This window comes from Danio aesculapii, chromosome 22, assembly GCF_903798145.1.
Source record: "Danio aesculapii chromosome 22, fDanAes4.1, whole genome shotgun sequence".
In the NCBI taxonomy this organism is placed as follows: Eukaryota; Metazoa; Chordata; class Actinopteri; order Cypriniformes; family Danionidae; genus Danio; species Danio aesculapii.
In genome coordinates this window covers 6,638,208-6,657,070 of record NC_079456.1, presented here as the reverse complement: position 1 = coordinate 6,657,070, position 18,863 = coordinate 6,638,208, and the positions used below count along the sequence as shown (strand labels likewise).

General features: G+C 36.2%; 1 protein-coding gene and 1 long non-coding RNA gene across 2 annotated transcripts; one reads left to right on the top strand and one right to left on the bottom strand.

Moving 5' to 3' along the window:
- Positions 1–1,520: 1,520 nt before the first annotated feature.
- LOC130216577 (uncharacterized) lies at positions 1,521–6,768 on the bottom strand. Its single transcript, XM_056448471.1, has 4 exons — positions 6,573–6,768; positions 3,003–3,311; positions 2,159–2,446; positions 1,521–1,663 (listed from the first exon to the last, which is right to left on the bottom strand). Exons 1-4 carry the CDS (start codon positions 6,766–6,768, stop codon positions 1,521–1,523), a joined length of 936 nt encoding a protein of 311 aa, XP_056304446.1.
- A 2,550-nt stretch (positions 6,769–9,318) lies between these two features.
- LOC130216451 (uncharacterized) lies at positions 9,319–18,335 on the top strand. The gene is made up of 3 exons (XR_008835804.1): positions 9,319–9,571; positions 9,863–9,954; positions 18,121–18,335. It is a non-coding gene; the product is annotated as an uncharacterized LOC130216451 (long non-coding RNA).
- Positions 18,336–18,863: the final 528 nt, after the last annotated feature.

The following is an 18,863-nucleotide window of genomic DNA, read 5'->3' as shown; positions in this document are numbered from 1 at the left end:
TTATTGATTTGAGGCCCAAATTTAACAATGATTTTGCATCAAACACAGCTGTGTCATCTTGCTAGCTTGCGTGTAAAATTGACTGTCTGCGAAATATATATTTAAAAACACACCAATGATGAAGCTGATCAGTGTTTCACCGCAGCAAACACAGCCTCCTGTTTGACTCCCTGATGAAAAAAAGCAAAAGAAAGTGCAGTCAAAATATCATATTTGTCACGTCCTCAGTTATATTCATTCACAGACATTTCTTTACACCCAGTTCCATGTCCTTATTTTTTGATCCCTGTTTTAAACTCATGGCTATACAATTTTCCTACCGATTCCAGTGCTTCTCTTTTGAAGAACATCGGTTCAGCATAAACGACTTCTTTTTCTTCTTCATGAGACTGAACTTTTCCTATAATAATAGATCAAAAACATGTCCTATATTATTTTCAGGGTTCGTACGGGTGCTGGAAATCCTGGAAAATGCTTGATTTTTAATATAGTGTTTTCAAGGTCAGAAAAATGCTTGGATATTTGACAAAGTGCTTGCACCTGCTTGAATTTGTAATCGCATGACTCGAAATTGCGACCGTTTTGGTTGCATATGTGCTCGAAATTTTATCTATGCAAGCTTAAAATATATTTGGGAACATTTGTGCGAGTGCATAAAAGTGTTGCCGTGCGACCGGTTTTCACTGCCATATGTTCACCGCATGTGCATATTTAGCAGACATTCATGCAGGAATGCATATTTGCACCTAAAAATGCCAAACGCATCGCTCAGAAATAGTTTAAAACAGTTGACATGTCAACTTTCTGCAGTAAACAAAGCCCGCAATGCCTTCCCCGGCTTAAAGCTCTTTTGATTCACCCATAGCTTTTGAACTGAACACGAATGGATTAGTTAATATTAGCTGTCAACCACTCAGCCAATGCCTTCCTTCAAATGACAGGGAGCTACAGCCACAAGAAATGTAAAGGTCTGGGTATAAGAGAATGAAAATAACACTGACAGATTTTGTATTAGAAACCACCTAAAGTTACAAATAATGGCACATTTTACCATTTTTGGGTGAACTATCCCAATAAATCTATGCTCCAAAGTATTCAACAATTTAAATTGAAATGTCATATTGTGTTTTTAAAATAGCACCATGGATTTAAATGTGAAAAAGTGCATATAGCATATATAAACGTGATTTAACTTGGTTGTTAGGTGCTGGAAAAGCATAAAAATACACCTTGATAGTGCTTGAAAAGTGCTGGAATTTGAAGTTGGAAAAGGTGTAAGAACCCTGTAGTTTTTTTTTGTATAAAAATGCTTTATTGTTTTAAGTGTATTGTCAATAGGGTTTGGTACTGTTTTTTTATTGTTTGTTAGTTGTAATTTTACGATACGTGTGTCATATTGATACTTTTATAATGGTAAAAGCTTCTTTTTGTCGATATTTTATCCTCCATACTGGATACATACGTTTCAATACCCCACCCATATTGTTAAAGTGTAGTAATATTTATGTAATACTTCATTTTTACAGATGGATGAACAGTAGGTAACGCTTGCCTTCTTCATGTGCTTTTCTAGATTTCCTGCAGATCCAGAAAATCCCGATCGCAACTACCAGAAACAACAGAAATCCAGCAGCAGCAGCAGAAATCAGCATGATCAGAGAGTCTGGAGGATGAAAATGAGAATGTGGGTATAATGAGAGTCTTAATTATCAACCATTTAAAGCAATTAAAAATGAAAGTTAAAAAAAGTTAATGTAATAATGGAAATATGTGGCTCAAAAGTTTTAATTATCAATCATTTAAAGCAATTGAAAGTGAAAGTAAAAGAGAAAACGTGAATGTAATAGTGATAATAGTAATACCAGAGGATTACAATGTGGGTCAGAAGTTTTAATTGTCAATCATTTAAAGTGAATCAAAAGTGAAATTGAAAGTAAAAAAGAAAAATGAATGTAATATTAGAAGTAATATTAATAGTAATGTGGGTCAAAAGTTTTAAATATCAATCATTTAAAGCGAATCAAAAGTGAAATTGAAAGTAAAAAAAGAAAATTGAATGTAATATTAATAGTAATGTGGGTCAAAAGTTTTAATTATCAATCATTTAAAGTGATTGAAAGTGAAAGTAAAAGAGAAAAATGAATGTAATAGGGCGTACTTGGGCACACTTGACAGAGTTCGGGGTTGGTGAGATGTGTAGTCCGGTTGGTGAATGAATAAGCCACCACACAGCTGTAAGAACCGTTTAGACAGTCCAGTTGTAAAAAGTGACTGATTCTGTGCCCCGACACACTGATGCTGGACAATAAACTGTTTCCTTTATACCAGGAGAGTCTCACGGCACTCACATTAACCACTGAACACAGCAACACACATGTGGATGCTGATGAGGATGATGAAAGATTTAATGGAGAGTCTCTGCTGATGACAGGAACAGGCAGACGAGCTGAAATGAAGGATAATTTTAAAAGATAGGCAATAAATGAGAATTGAGTGGTCCCATTTAATGTACATAGTAAACACACCCTGACTTTATGTGGAAACATTGGCGAACAAGTTTTTTTCAGACATTTTTTTTTTGGAGCTTCGTATGAATATGCATGAAAAGTTTTTGACTAAGTTTTTGGTTCCTTTTCAGGACATTGAATGTCTCGGGTCCTCAGGTCTAAGGGGATTGAAATTGAACTGATTATCTTCTCTCACAAGCACTTAAACAGATCCAGTATCCCTTAAAATAAATAAAACTGTGAAATGCAAACTCCAAACCAGAAATCCAGTCCAGAAAAGCAGCATTGCTAAAATGTTAGCATATTTGTTTTCGCTAAAAAACACAAGGCTGTAATGCATCACTTTTAAAACTAAATTTTATGAACACTCCCAAAGGTTTGCAGATATATAGCGATATGCATCTAAAATAATAATGTCAAAGTGTTTGTGAACTATGATAGTCAAAATACATACAGCAGTAAACACGGAAAATGACAATCAAATCATTGACTCACCATAAACAGAAATATTGAATTTGGGGACGTTTCTTCCGCTTAACTCATAAACTCCAGCGTCTGTGTTTCTGATCTTTGTGATCGTAAGTGATCCGGTGCTATTGTCCAGCTTCAGTCTGTCTCTGAATCCCTCAGAAATATCATGTGTGGAGAAGCTTACAGTCCCATTGATGATCTCAGCAATGAGAAAAGTATTAGGTCCAAACAGCCACTTAATATCTTCATCTGCCTGAAGTTGAGTATCGGTGTGTAAAGTGACTGAATCTCCCTCCATCACCGGTACTGACTTCACTGTATCACCAAACACACCTGCAGAGCAGAGACATTAGGATAGCATTAATGCATTTGCACCTATATTTTGAATCGCTTTATATAATGAATTTTCTGAATAATTCAATGTTCAAAGCATCTAGATGTATCATTAATGAGAGACTCGGATCCTTAGTAGGCTCCAGTTTGATAAACAACAGAACAGGATTCATAAAAACATTAAGAACTTACCAGCTAGATGATAAAGGAACAAACAGTAAAAAAGACATGAGTTTAACATGTTCTCCAGCAGTTCAGGGGTCTGCGATCATTAGATTACAATCATCTGCCGGCAGAAACTACTTCAGTCTGAATTAGTGTGGGTGTGGGTTTGTGTGGTAGAACGAGTGAGAGAGACAGACATTTTGTGCACAAAAAGAGTTGTTTTTACACGTAAATCTTGCACAAACAAATATTAAATCTCAACTTAATACAGTTTAACTGTAGTAACTAATCTGTTTGAGCTCAATCAGTTTACGTTCAACTTAATACAACAGAAATCTGAGTTCATGTAACTTTCTTGTTTTTATTCATATTTGAGTGAAAGTAACTTAAAATTCAGTTTTAAAGGCATGGTTCGCCCACTGTTTACTCTTCCTCAAGTGGTTCAGAACCTTTATAAGCTTCTTTATTTTGTTAAACACCAAGTAAGATATTTTTAAGAATGCTGAAAAACTGCAAACATTGACTTCCATAGTAGGAAATACAATTACTATGGAAGTCAGTGGTTGCAGATTTCCAACATTTTTCAAAAGATCTTCTCTTGTGTTTAACAGAAGAAAAAACCTCAAACAAGTAAAGGGTTAATAAATGATGATGTTACTCCCCTCGAGATGAAACAAAGGCTCAAGTCGTTTTGATTTTAACAGACATTTATTCGGACGCGAGTCTGTAGTATGTCTAGTACATTCTAGCCTTGCACTCCTTTATGTCCCAATAATGCCGTCAGAACTATGAAAATAAATACATAAACTTAAATTAACCCTTTAAAGGTGATGTTGCACATAATGAACAACATACATACAACCAAAAGATAAAGTGCACATTCAACATGTAAAGAAATACACTTAATTGGCTAATTATACATTAACATACGGACACATAATCATGCATGTTCACATTCGTTAACACTATACGACACATACCTCATTGGCCTCTCTAACTCAAGAGGAATAAATTTGAAGGGTTGCAGTTTCTCTTTAACAAACTTCTTTGTACTTCTTAATCCTTAATTGGTCTTATTAGCACAGCACCTCGTGGCTGTTCTACTTGTAGTGCATCGGAAGAATATCTTTATTGCAACAATGAAATAATTCCCAAGCTAAACATAACAAGAAAAGGTTCCCCCCTTCCCCTTATAGTTTTAGTTAAATAATTTAAAATGAATTAACATGAATTAACAACAAATATACATTACTTATTTATTCTAATGATTACTCTGAACATTTTAACTATTTATTGACCTTTTAACTGTAAAGTGTATGTTTATAGAGTGTAATATATACGAATTGCTTCTGACGGCAGCTACAGATGAAATGATTGTATTTTTTGGCACGTCATTGTAATTTATAAACATGTAAAACATCTAAATGTAATTGTATTTCAAAGATTTGCTAAACAGTAGACTTTAGTCACGACTTTAGACAAATATTATAGAGTATAGAGACTGGTAACATTTTTGAAGTGGGTCACAGATACTTTATTTTGATATGTAGCATAAAGCCTCCGTTGCTTTGTTTGACATTAAGATAAGTGAAGTGGTTTGTTGAGGGCGAGAGACGATGAAACCACAGAAAGAATGTGAGACAACAATGAAAAAACAAGCCACGTAAATATTTAGGGGTTGTTATTGACAATATGTTGACATTTCAACCTAACACTGTCTATAAAAAAGTCCAACAAAGACTGTTTTTTTTGAGGAAACTGAGATGGTTTCAGGTTTGCCCCTCTATGATGACACTGTTTTATAAACAATTTATTGAATCTGTTTTATCATTTTGAATTGTAGCTTGGTACGGTAATCTGAGTGTGTCAAACAAGAACAGGTTGAGTAGTCTGGTGAAGGTGGCAGGCAAGATCATTGGTTTTAACCAAACTGGTCCAACAGTAATTTACCACACTGGTGTTTTAAAGAGAGCTCATGGTATCCTATGCACCTTGGATCACCCGTTGTACTCTGTGTTTCAGCTGTTGCCATTAGGACGTCGTTTTAGAGTTCCTTTTTGCAAATAGAGTCAGAAATTCCTTTATGATGGTGGCCATTAGGTCATTAAATGAATCCAGGTGGGAGGGAGATGCACCTTCTATACGATGTATTGGATGTTGTGGGGTAATATTTTATTAATGTGTACATGGAACTTCGCCTGTGTTACGGCACCTTGCTGCAATTTTAGTTTCCCTAAATGGGATAATAAAGTTGAGTCTGAGTCTGAGACAATGAAACAACGGAGAGAGTGAAAATAACAGCTAAGCAGTCAGTGCTGAGCATGAAGTCAGGATAACAGAGAAGACACCGGCCATGTTTTCATCCGCATGTTTTTATGTCCAGTTTGGAATACTGCATAAAAATGCTAGACGGAAACCAAAATGTGCATAAATTCTTGAAATGTGCATAAAAACATGCAGATTAAATAGAGAAAAACTTTTTATCCAATAAGAAAAAATTTTACAAAAACTACAATGAAAATATGTTTACTGGATAAATTTCAGCATGTGCATCAAAATTGTCATGTGAACAAATCATGTGATGGGACACATTAATGGACAAACCAGCACATTTCGAGCACATTGTAAAACATCTAAAAGTAACGTTTTTCTCATTTCTAAATCCCCCAAAGTCTGTCATCACAGTGGTTCAGTATTATTATCAATTTATTATTATTATCTCCAGAACTGTCTTGAGTGTCTGCGCTCCTCCAGAAGCCACCGCATTGCTTTCATTGCATTTCGTTTTCTTTTTCTGAGGTGCGAGTAATTTATTCTAAAAGAAAAAAGGCCCACAATGGCTGTGGATACATTGCTAGGTGACCATTAATCATTTTGATGATCAACATTTTTGTTGTATCATCTGATCTCCGACTGTATGTCTCGGACACTCGGGTACAGAGAGGGGCAGAGCTGTCAACTGATCACCATCTGGTGGTGAGTTGGATCTGCTGGCAGAGGGGAAAGCTGGACAGACCTGGCAGGCCTAAAAGTATTGTGAGGGTCCTGTAGGAATATCTGGCTGAACCACAAGTCATAGGGATTTTCAACTCTTACCTTCTAAAGAGCTTTGACCAGATCCCAAGGGAGGCTGGAGACATTGAGACCAAGTTGTCCATGTTCTCCGATTCCATTGTTGACACAGCTGTGAGGAGCTGTAAGGGATGCTCTCCAGCTGAAGAAGGAGTCCTACAGGGCTTAGTTGGCTTGTAGGACTCCCGAGGCAGCTGATGGGTACTGAGAGGCAAAGCATGCTGCAGCCTGTTCGATTGTGGAAGCAAAAACTTGGGCCTGGGAAGAGTTCAGGCAGACCATGGAGGAAGATGGCCGGATGGCCTTAAAGAGATTCTGGCAAACCATTTGGTGCCTCAGCAAGGGAAAGCAGTTCCAGACCGACATAGATTACAGTGGAAGTGGGAAACTGTTGACTTCAACTGGGGATGTTGTCAGATGGTGGAAGGAATACTTTAAGGATTTTCTCAACCCCACAGACATGTCTTCCATTGAGAAAGCAGAGACTGGGGATGCAGGGGTAAAATCATCTATCACCCAAGCTGAGGTCACTAAGGTAGTTTGCAAGGTCCACAGTGGCAAAGTAGTGCGGATGGATGAGATTCTTTGTATCTCAAGTCTCTGGATATTGTGGCACTGTCTTGGCTGACACGTCTATACAATATCGCATAGAGGTTGGGGACAGTACCTCTGGACTTGGTGGTGGTTTCCACTTTAAAGAAGGGGGACTGGAGGGTGTGTTCCAACTACAGGACTCACAATCCTTTGCCACCCTGGAAACGTCTATGCCAGGGTACTGGAGAGAAGGATCATGAGCTTTGGGTCATGACCAAAAGGAAAAGATCTCGGATACAAGCGACCGAAATGAGTTTTCTTCGCAGGGTGGCAAGATAGATAGGGTGAGGAGCTCTGTCACCCGGGAGAAGCTCAGAGTAAAGGCACTGCTCCTCCACACCAAGAGAAGCCAGCTAAGGTGGCTCGGGCATCTGTTTCAGATGCCTCCTAGATGCCTACCAAGGGAGGTGTTCCAGGCATGTCCCTGAAGCCTCAGGGAAGACCCAGGACACCCTGTATGGGCTATGTTGCTCAGCTGGCCTTGGAACACCTCTGGATCCTCCCGGAGGAGCTGGAGAAATTGTCTAGGGAGAAGGAAGCCTGCCCGGATAGGCAGAAGAAAATTGAAAATACATTTAATTAAATTAACTGAACTGATTGATGTTGTTGCCTCATAACGAAACTTGTTTTCAAATGGATGTAATACTCCATAATTTATAGGAATCAAATCAACACTGAACAGACTGAAGTGTTGTTTTACAGCTACTATTATTGCAGAATCCAAATTGAAATTTCATATTTGTAGCTTTTGTGACACAATCTGCACTGTAGAAAACACATAAATAAAGGTGACTAATATGCCTCATTTATGTATAGTCTTTAATGTACTTGACTTTTTCTCAGAAATACCACCACAATCTTCAAACATCTACCCTTTTCAGCGTGCACTTGATATCATCACGTCACATGATTTATCAGCAAAGAGCAAGTAAACCAAGCTTGCGAGTGTACAGTACTTGTTAGATATTACAAAAATCTAATGAAATGTGTAAACCAAACCCGATATGTAATAGAAAAGTTAATGATGACTTTTAAAATAAATGAACTTTATTTTACACTACATGTTCTACACATGTACTTAGATGGGTAAAGTTACTTTTAAGTAACTTAAGGCTATCTTGATCTTTAAAAAAAAAACGCAAAAATAACACATAACACATAATTTCCTTAAATCAGTAACACATTAACTTGTTTTTTAAAGGGATTTAAGCTTAATAGATTACTTCTAAAAGTAACTTTAACCAACACTGTTTACAGTGCAGGAAGTTCTGGGTTATATAAGCAAACATGGGTTAAGGTTATAATTTCAGGTGTAGTTATAGTACCTACTCTTTCTTAGTTTATGCAAATTAGTACATATACAGTTAAAAACGGTTGTTTTAAAACAAATTTGGGGTCAGATTCAGACAAAATCGTTTTGTTAATATAAATATTAATGTTTTTATTAAAAGAAAGTGTGATACATCTACTTAAATTAAAGTGAATAGAGGCACATTGGGGCGACACAGTGGCACAGTAGTTGGTGCTGTCGCCTCACAGCAAGAAGGTCACTGGTTCGAGCCTCAGCTGGGTCAGTTGGCGTTTCTGTGTGGAGTTTGCATGTTCTTCCTACGTTCGCGTGGGTTTCCTCCACAGTCCAAAGACATGCGGTACAGGTGAATTGGTAGGCTAAATTGTCCGTAGTGTGTGAGTGTGAATGAGTGTGTATGGATGTTTCCCAGAGATGGGTTGCAGCTGGAAATGCATCCGCTGCGTAAAACGTGCTGGATAAGTTGCCGGTTCATTCCACTGTGGCGACCCCAGATTAATAAAGGGACTAAGAAGAAAAGAAAATGAATGAATGAGAGGAAGATTGGTGCCGTCTGGTGAAAATAACCAAATGGAATCATCTGCAAAACTAATAAATAGCCTTAAAAAAAATTATATATAAGCTGTCTTTATGAAATCTACTTTGAACGCTGCAAATTTATAACAACAAGATAAAGAATCAGTAAGGATGTCAGAGACAAACTCTGTGATTGTCTTCTCTGACCAGCAGAGAGCGCCCTCACCTGAATATTGACTGTTTTATCACTCGCTCTTCACTACATTTCCCATCAACCCCGTACCTGCACTGATTACCGGTCCAGCTGAGAACTATCCACCGTCTATTAAAGCAGACTGTTTGTATTCAGATTTTGCTAAGTCTTTTTCTTCTGTTGTTGACAATTCTGAGCCGTTATATCCTTTTTTGCCTTCCTGTTGTGAGCCTTCCCGTTTGTGATTGCTTGCTGCCTGCCTTTGGACTGTTTAATTGAATTTCCGTAAATGATTGTTTGACCATAGCCTGTTGTTTGACTATGATCTTGCTTATCCTGCTTCATTGTGTACGCCGGCCTCTGACCACTGCCTGCCTTGGCCACGCCTGCAAATGAATCCCAATCCTTGTGGTGAGTACTTACAAATAAGTCATACTTAAAAACAACTCATGTCATGTCTTATAAAACATTATATATTACAAGGCTAATATAACTTTAGCGTCTTTATGGGGATTTCACTCAATTTAGACTGTAAAAATACTTTAAAGTTTAAATATATTTTACGTTTGACAGAAGGTTTTGAATATTTAAAAAACTGCAATGGAGTATATGTAAGTACAATTTGAAATATTTGTACAGAGGATGACAAAAATTATGACAAAATAAAATAAGGGGAAGTTTTTTTTTTATCTTCGTCTTTAGGGCTAGTGTAGATCTGACGTCACAAACCAGATAAGCAACAGCAGCCACACCTACCAAAGCAGTGTCGACCAAGATCACCGCAGCTTCTAGAGGTATGCACTCTGGTCAGTCATCAGAGACAGTAGTCAACATTTAAAGTGGACCAAAAAAAGTTAAGTCTTAAGACAAGAGTGAGTGTTGTTCAATAGTTTTAATACGACTTTGATATGAAAGGTTTTGGTCCACTTGACCACTGTAGATGCTTGTTTTCCATAATCTCTTTCTCTGAAGTAAAACTTTGTACTTTTAAGTGTGAGTTGTCACTGTTAACATCCTCTACATTTCATTTGGTTAATTTGGTTTTCTGTTTCGGAGATGTAGCAGCACATCACAACTATCCCAAACAGTTTTTGTTTCCCTGAACGTTCTGATAATGTTAGTTTATGGTTCTCTGATGTTTAGACAAAAGTTATTATATGTTTTCTTCATGTAAACAGAACATTCCCTTTAGTTTTTTTTTTTTTACCCTGGTACTTACAGAAACAAAGGCTAATTTATTTATTTATTAACTTAAACATTTAAGTTTTTTGATTTTAAGAAGATCAAATCAAGTTCAACTGTGCGGCTGTTGTAACTTTTAAACTATCAGTAAATACTTTAAATGTTACCATTCAAAGCGGAACAAGAAAACATTCACAAAATGTAACTAGCTATAAAATTATAGTACAAAATTACATATACAAGTATTAAATAACACACAAATTCCTTTTGTATACTAGGTATATAAAAAGCAAGCCAATTCTCCTTTATTTAGGCCAAAGATAAACTGAAACATACACATCTCTTTCAACACAAATGCAAGTATTTTCATAATAGTTTAACAAACAAATGTTACACAAGAATATTTCTGTGAAGACATACTTAAATCCAGTATCCACATAAAACATCACCACTTGTACAATATCAATGTCTGCCAAAATAAACCTGGGACCTTTGTTATGAAATGAGAAACCAATATCTAACGTTGACACAACTTTACAAACTATACAATTAACTTCAAATGAAAACCAAAGCATGAGTTCACACACAAAAGTGAAAGTCAAATTAAAACAGCGTGAGAAAACAGTGATTTCTCTGTAATTGCGACGCTTTCATCAAAATACAATATATGACACACTAGTGCCACCTACTGGTGAAACTGGGCAGTTTATTAAACCGTGTTATATTCAATTAAATTTATTATATTCAAATAAATTTTATTGTTTTTGTGGGTTCGGTCAAATTTTATTCAACCACAGTGGCTCTTTTGTTTGCAAAGTTTGCAGAGCCCTGCTTTTTGAAACTAAATCAAAACCTTCATTGTTTTGAAGGATTGGAGCTATGAATGATCTATCTAAAGCAACATTTCCTTCCATCAGTTATATTTTCATCTTGGCATAATAAAGGTCCAACATGTATCTTGATATTTATGATAAATCTCCTGTTTTCATAATTGAAGCTCTTGTATATCTGATGTCATTGACTAGAAGAACAACAGCAGCAACAGCAGCCACACCCATCACTAAAGTGACGACCAATCGGAGCGCAGCTTCAGCAGAATCACAACCGCTGATGAATACTTTAACAAAACAAAACAAGACAAAATATTTTATTGCATTACATAAATATAGAATAGAACTATATATACATACAGTTGAAGTCAGAATTATTAGCCTCCTGAATTATTAGCCCCCCTGTTTAATTTTTTCCCCAATTTCTGTTTAACAGATTGAAGATTTTTTTTCAACACATTTCTAAACATAATAGTTTTAATAACTCATCTCTAATAACTGATTTATTTTATCTTTGTCATGATGACAGTAAATAATATTTGACTAGATATTGTTCAAGACACTTCTATACAGCTTAAAGTGACATTTAAAGGTTTAACTAGGTTAATTAGGTTAACTAGGTAGGTTAGGGTAATAAGGCAAGTTATTGTATAATGATGGTTTGTTCTGTAGAGTATCGAAAAAAATATATAGCTTAAAGGGGCTAATAATATTGTCCCTAAAATAGTTTTAAAAAAATAGAAACTGCTTTTATTTTAGTCGAAATAAAACAAATAAGAAGAAAAAATATTATCAGACATACTGTGAAAATTTACTTTAGTAATACAATTACTTTCTGCCATCTACTGGCATCTTCAAAATCCAACCACCACTTTGTCAATCAAAAAATGTTTGAATCGAATTCAGTTAAACATGAATTTTGAACTGTAGGCAGTAAAGGTACATGACTACACACACACACACACACACACACACATACACACATACACAAAGATTTTTTCTTTACATTCGGCATGCGTTATTAAATTCTATAACACTCTCACCAGTCCTTACTCCTTATTTGCGCCTAATACCCCAGTTTGTCATAAATGTTCATGAGTGAATGTAAAACTGCTGAACTGCAGTTAAAGTAACCTAAAATTACAGAAAACTCTTACATTTTAAAGCACCTCACGTAAACACCTTAATTATATTAGTGTCTATTTAGGCAAATAACTAGATTACAGATGTTCATGTAAGCGTAGTCAGTGCCAATATGTATTACCTCTGTCTTGTCACTATTAAGACAAAGGAAATTTTAAACATTCAAGTTCGTATCTTCAAATCTTCAAACAGACCATTATTACGTAGACAAATTTGGTCTACTCACCGTCAAGACTGAGAGACACAGTAAATATCTTGTGTACGGTGTGTCTGTTCCTGCTGATAAACAGTTCATAGAGTCCAGTGTCTGTGGTGTTGAGGCTCATGATGGTCAGATCTCCAGTTTGTTTATCCAGCTTCAGTCTGTTTTTAAATCTCCCATCAGGACCATCATAAGTAAAGAATCGGTTTTCTGCTTTACAGATTTCAGCTAAGACATCATCTCTAAACTTCCACAGTATTAAATCATAGTCCTGTATTTTAGTACCAGTATTAAGAGAGACCGCATCGCCATGCTTCTTTAAAATCTCTGACCACATAACACCTGAAACAACAATAGAAACACAACAAGCACAGAGACATAAACATAAATTAAACGCATACAGACAAAAAGTAATATTAACATATATCATGCTGACAGCAATTCTGTAAACGACCATTACCAAATCTTGTCTGAAAATAAATTCACAGTTTTTAATTGTTTGGAAAGGTACATCTTCTCTCTTACAAGTGAACCTGAATTTTTCTGAATACTGAATAAAAAACAGTAGCGAATCCCAATGAGTCATGATCCTAAAATTTGAGATTCACCAAAGAATCCTGAGTTGAAGAAGGCATGAGAGAATGTAGCGTTTTTTTATATCTATGCAGACATTAATAATCTTTAACATTTTAATCCTTTAATATTTTAGATTTACATAAATTTCTGTGCTGCCGTGCATCCATGTGTGTGTGTAATAAGCAGCTTGTACACATGTTGTGGACCAACAACAAGAAAACGTGCTTCATTGACTTTAGAGCAGCTTGTAGTTGGTCAATAGTGTGGCAAATTCCAATTGCCTCGAATTAGCAACGTCAACAATACACACCTTCTTTTCAGACTAGCATGGTCACAAATTCATTTGCTATTTATAAACAACATGACACAGAACGTGAAAATGATACCTGTGCTGTGCTGAAACTAATAAAAAACACTTGAGACGCACATGGCACTGCATTGTACCAGATGTATGATAGAGCCCACAGATTCATCTCATAACAAGTACTTCAAACTTCTGGCTGGAACGACTAGAGAAATTATTCAAACTTCGCCTTTTATTTCATTTCCCTGCTGGAAAATCCAGCTTAAACCAGCCTAGGCTGGTTGGCTGGTTTAGGCTGGTTGAACAGCCTGGTTTTAGTTGGGTTTTGGCCATTTACAGGCTGGTTTCCAGCTATTTCCAGCCTGGTCTTAGCTGGTCAGGCTGGAAAATGACCAGCTAAATCCAGCTAAAACCAGCTTGACCAGCCTGGTTTAAGCTGGACATAGCTGGTTTAGGCTGGGCTCCCAGCCTGACTAGGCTGGTCAAGCTGATTTTTAGCTGGTCGTCTCCCAGCCTGACCAGCTAAGACCAGGCTGGAAATGGCTGGAGACCAGCCTGGAAGTGGCCAAAAGCCTTCTAAAACCAGCCTGGTCAACCAGCTGAAACCAGCCAACCAGCCTAGGCTGGTTTAAGCTGTTTTTTTTTCAGCAGGGTTCCCAAATGTAAAATGAAGATGTGATGAAATAAGTTCTTTATTAAATTGACAGACTCACCAATGACGGTCACGTTGTATGACTTGTGTGTGGTGTGTCCACTGCTGATAATATCAACTTCATAAAGTCCAGCCTGTTCAGTTCTGATGTTCTTGATGGTCAGAGATCCAGTCTGAGGATCCAGCTGTAGTTTGCCTTGGAGCCTCTTATCAGCTTCATCATATTTAGGGAGGTTTCCAGCTTTTATTTCAGCGACAGGAGATTTCCGATGTTCAAACCTCCACCGTGTTGCATTATATATCTTTATATCAGGAACATCAGTGAGTAAAGTGACTAAATCTCCCTCCAGCACTGAAATGGTCTTTGTAAAGTCAACAGACACAACTGAAGAAGAAACAAGAACAGTTACTAAGATTAATAATGTAAGTCAGATCTCTGTCTATAACTATATTGAGACTAGATGAGATTTGCTGGATAAAGAAACTAACAACACCTAGAAAAAAATATGATCAAGTAAATTAACTGTAGCATAACATCTGCGTTTGGGTAAAGGCTGATTTATACCTCTGCGTCGAGTGATCAGCGTGACTCACGGTGCATGCCTTGCGTGTAGTGGTGCATTTAAACTTCTGCACGCTGTTTGTGTTGCTCTGCAATAACACTCCTGAAACGATAGCGGGCAGTAGGGTTTTTTGTGGGTGTTTTGTTTGTCTACAAGTAGCTAAAACTCGCTCATTCTGAGGCGGGAACCGGCGGACGTCCAACAACTTTAATCGTAAGGTAAACACAGCTAAAGTTTCCATCTAGAGCTGCTTCACAGGAATCGACACTTGTAAACACTCAGGCTCGGGACTCTCAGCACCGCCCACACTTGTCACTGCTACTAAGCCGACCAATCACAGAGCTTGTGCTATGCGTCGTTGCGGCGTATAGTTACATTTTCTGAGAGGTGTGCAATCAGCGTCGGCATCTTCCATGGCTAGGGCTATACAACAGCGCAAAGGCTGCACTGGACCATACGCGTGCGCTTGACACAGGATTATAAATCAGCCTTTAATTCACATCTATTCTGGACAAAAATTGTACTTTGTGATTGCTCATGTGATACATTCTTATATTATTTAAATACAAACAGGCATACAGGCAAAATCTTAAGCTTTTGAATCATAAACTCTATAGGCTAAACAAAGAAAGTAGTTGTTATTCTGCATAATGTTTGTCAATGAATATTTAATATGATTTTAGCACATTGCTTTTTTTTATTACATGGCTCTCTAGAATACTTGATTCTGATTAGTCAATCATGATCAGATATGCTATAGAGAAAGGTTTGCTATTGCCTAATAACAAATGAAAACATTTAGATCACAGATTCACCTGGGTACAAATCATTTCATCTATTAGTTAATATAGGAAGTGTGCCATTATTTTCAGATAAACATACAGTTTCCAGCAGGTTTTGGGTGCATTACAGTTCCATAACACTCTCCTCTATGATTTCAGTTATTTCACAGCTACTCGACACAGCTAGCCTTTGGACGAGATGTGTAAGAAACTATTCCTGTCGGCGCAAATAGCCTAGTGGTTAGTGCGTTGACACATAGCACCCAGGTGCTCGCGGTGACCCGAGTTTGATTCCCGACCCAAGGTCCTTTGCCGATCCTTCCCCTATCTCTGCTCCCCACACTTTCCTGTCTGTCAATCTCCACTATCCTATAAATAAAGGTTAAAACCCCTGAAAAGTAATTATCTTTAAAAAAAAAAGAAACTAGTGCTACACACAGAAGCAGTTTGAAGACACAAACCTGACAAATGACTGAAATGCAACATGTCTTTATCTGTTGGAACCATAGTGGTCTGATGAGTTCTTTGAAAATAATGTACACCTGAAGTGTAACAGGCTTCTGTGGGTGATGTTTTCTAATAATTCAATGACCCATAATTTAAAATAATATCTTAAGCAATTTTAGCATATGTAAATTAAAAAATATAAATGCTACTAAATAATTACATTACAAATATACAAAAATCAGATCTCATTTCAATTATTATTAATTTTATTTACTAGTTGCACTCAAAACAGCACCTGCTGCAGCAGCAGCATTTTTAAAAATCTTCATAAGCAAGTATTTTTAAACTACTTAAATAGTCATTTTAGTAAAATATTTCTATTTAATGACTGTATATACAGTGCTTAGTATCTAGAAGTACAACCCCCACAAATCTCTCATTGAAATGAATATTTTATATAGGAAGCTATACAATATTATATTTGTGCATGTACATTAGATATCAGTACTGAAGACAAATCTGGAGCTAATGTAACAAAATAACTTACGATAACAGTCCAAAAACACCCAAATTTATATTATAGAAAAATAGTAAATTGTTAATGTTGTAGTTTGTAATTTTTTTTTGCACGAATTTAATTGCATTATTTTTCCATTTCTAAAGATGCTCTGTGACTAAAATATATATTTTTAGTAAGTATATCTGTTTAATAAATCTGTTTTGTTCAAATGCATCAATATATATTACCTATATTCACTGAGAAATTTTCAATGTTTTCAAAATGGGGCATACCAACACAATCTCACGGCAATTCGTAACTTTTTGATTTAGTGGCCAATTCGTATGAATTTGTACAATTTAATACCATTTGCTCATCACCCAATGACGTTTGGGTTTAGGGGCAGGATTGGGTGCCATGCCTCCTTTTTAAAATCGTACATTTTCGTACTGAACTTGTACGAATTAGCCATTAAACTGACAAAACGTAAAATACTTACATTTCCTCATGAGATCAGGCTGGGTATACAGTATACTTATATATGCTGAGCACTGTAAACTATACATTTTTAAAAAATTGTTACAGAGCAGGGCTGACAAAATTGCTTTAAATTATTAGGCTATTGTTGAAAAATAGATGCCATCTTTTTTTTGTCTTCAGGAAAATAGCACTTCATATTCTGACTTCTCAGACAAAACTTTTTTTTTTTGTCTGTTCTACCGCCCATTTAGGTTTTCTCTGTGTTGTGCATGTGTGTCATGTAGATGAACGCATTTATGTGCTAATTTCTTGAGGTTGGTAATTCGATTATCTCAACTCCATTTTCTGATATTAGGACCCCAAACGCTCCGTTGTTGCCACTATTGTGCCTTTGATCGATTGACCCTTCATTACCGTTTCCCCAAATTTATTGCAACTGTTCTTTGTCTAGTTTGCGAGTGTTGTACCAGAGAGATGATTTTTAGATTGTAACTTTTTAGTGTTTTTTTGTTATTTGTGTCCATTCAAATCATAGTTATCCAGTGAATCTAACACTAAGCCTGTTTGCCATTTTTTTTCTATATATTCTGTGTTCATTTTTTATGTACATTTCTTGGGATAGGAGGTTGATGCCCTTTTGCACTCTGTTATGGGTTTAGGGAGTTAGGTTACTAAATCAACATTTTGTTTTCTTTTATTTGTAGGTTGTGTAGAGGTCTTAAATGTTGTGTATTAGTTATTTTGGTGCATTTGTTTTGTTCAGAATCTTTCTGGTAGTGGGACTCTCTTGTTTTCTGTTTCGACTGACCCCTAGTGGTCGTAACAATACTTCTACTATTTTAACAAAAACCTGTTATAATACACTGAAAAAAAATTCAGCAAAATTGTTGCAAACAATTCATATTTGTTTGAATTTAAACAAACAGATTAAATGTTCAACTTAGTTTGATTTCAGGATCTTTGCTGTTCATGATTTGTCTATTTGTGACTGCACAGAATTTAAGCTTGCAATTACGAGGTCTTGAATTGTAAAAAGGAACTGTATCTTCATCATAGAACTTTGCACCTCTTGTGTGAGATTACTTGTATTTGAAATGCGTATACTCACCACTGACTTTAAAACTCTGTTTGGTGCCACCGCCATTGGATACTTCATAATCACCAGAGTCTGATGTCATGATGTTTGTGATGGTGAGATCTCCAGTCTCATCCAGCTTCAGTCTGCTTTTAAATTTACCATCATCATTTATTTGACTTGTTTTGGTTTGCTTGTTGATTCTAGCAATGTGTTTGTTTTCAGGTCTAAATGTCCAGGATATCACATTCCCTCTCTGTATTTGAGAATCAGTGTGCAAAGTAACAGAATCTCCACCCTTCAGTGATACCACCTCTGTACCTGAAAAACAAGGATGATGAATCAGTTGTGTTTTTGATGTTTGATGATGAATACTCTTACTTTGGATAGTAGCAATGTATTGGGGACTTGGTTTTAAGTGTTGTGAATGGGGTAAATGGAAAAATGACTTTGTATGGCTATTAAAAGGATTGTTTATCCAATAAGGAATGTCTTTCACCACTTTATTCACCCTCCACTTGTTTCAAATCGGTTTGAATTTCTGTATCGGGGAAAAAAAGCATCCATTGAGGAACAAAATCCATCAATAGTAGGAACAAAAAGCACTTATTTTAACCAAAGAAAGAACCTCAAACAGGTTTGGAATAAATGTTTTGGGTTGAATTATCTCTTTAATTTGTTTTGTTTTGCTATCTTAATTTTTTTTTATGTATATATGATTAATGGCCATATTTTAATGTGGCTCCATGACTAGTCGGAGCCGTCATTGGTCACCGATGTCTCACATACCTTCATGAAACAGATTGGACAAACTGTCCATCAACGTGCTCTTAAATTATAGACCTAAATCAAAGCAATACATAATTTTTTTATAGAGAGTGTATGATAACACAACTACCGAATTACAATTAAAGCACATTTACATGACTGCAACATGAATTTATACGTTGCTTAATATATTTACTAAA

Coding starts and splice junctions, on each gene's coding strand:
- LOC130216577 (XM_056448471.1), bottom strand. CDS start 6,768: ATGCTTTGCCTCTCAGTACCCATCAGCTGCCTCGGGAGTCCTACAAGC. Junction 3,312..6,572: donor TGGTCAAAGCTCTTTAGAAG/GTAAGAGTTGAA, acceptor TCTGCTCTGCAG/GTGTGTTTGGTGATACAGTG. Junction 1,664..2,158: donor ACTCTGTCAAGTGTGCCCAA/GTACGCCCTATT, acceptor TTCATCCTCCAG/ACTCTCTGATCATGCTGATT.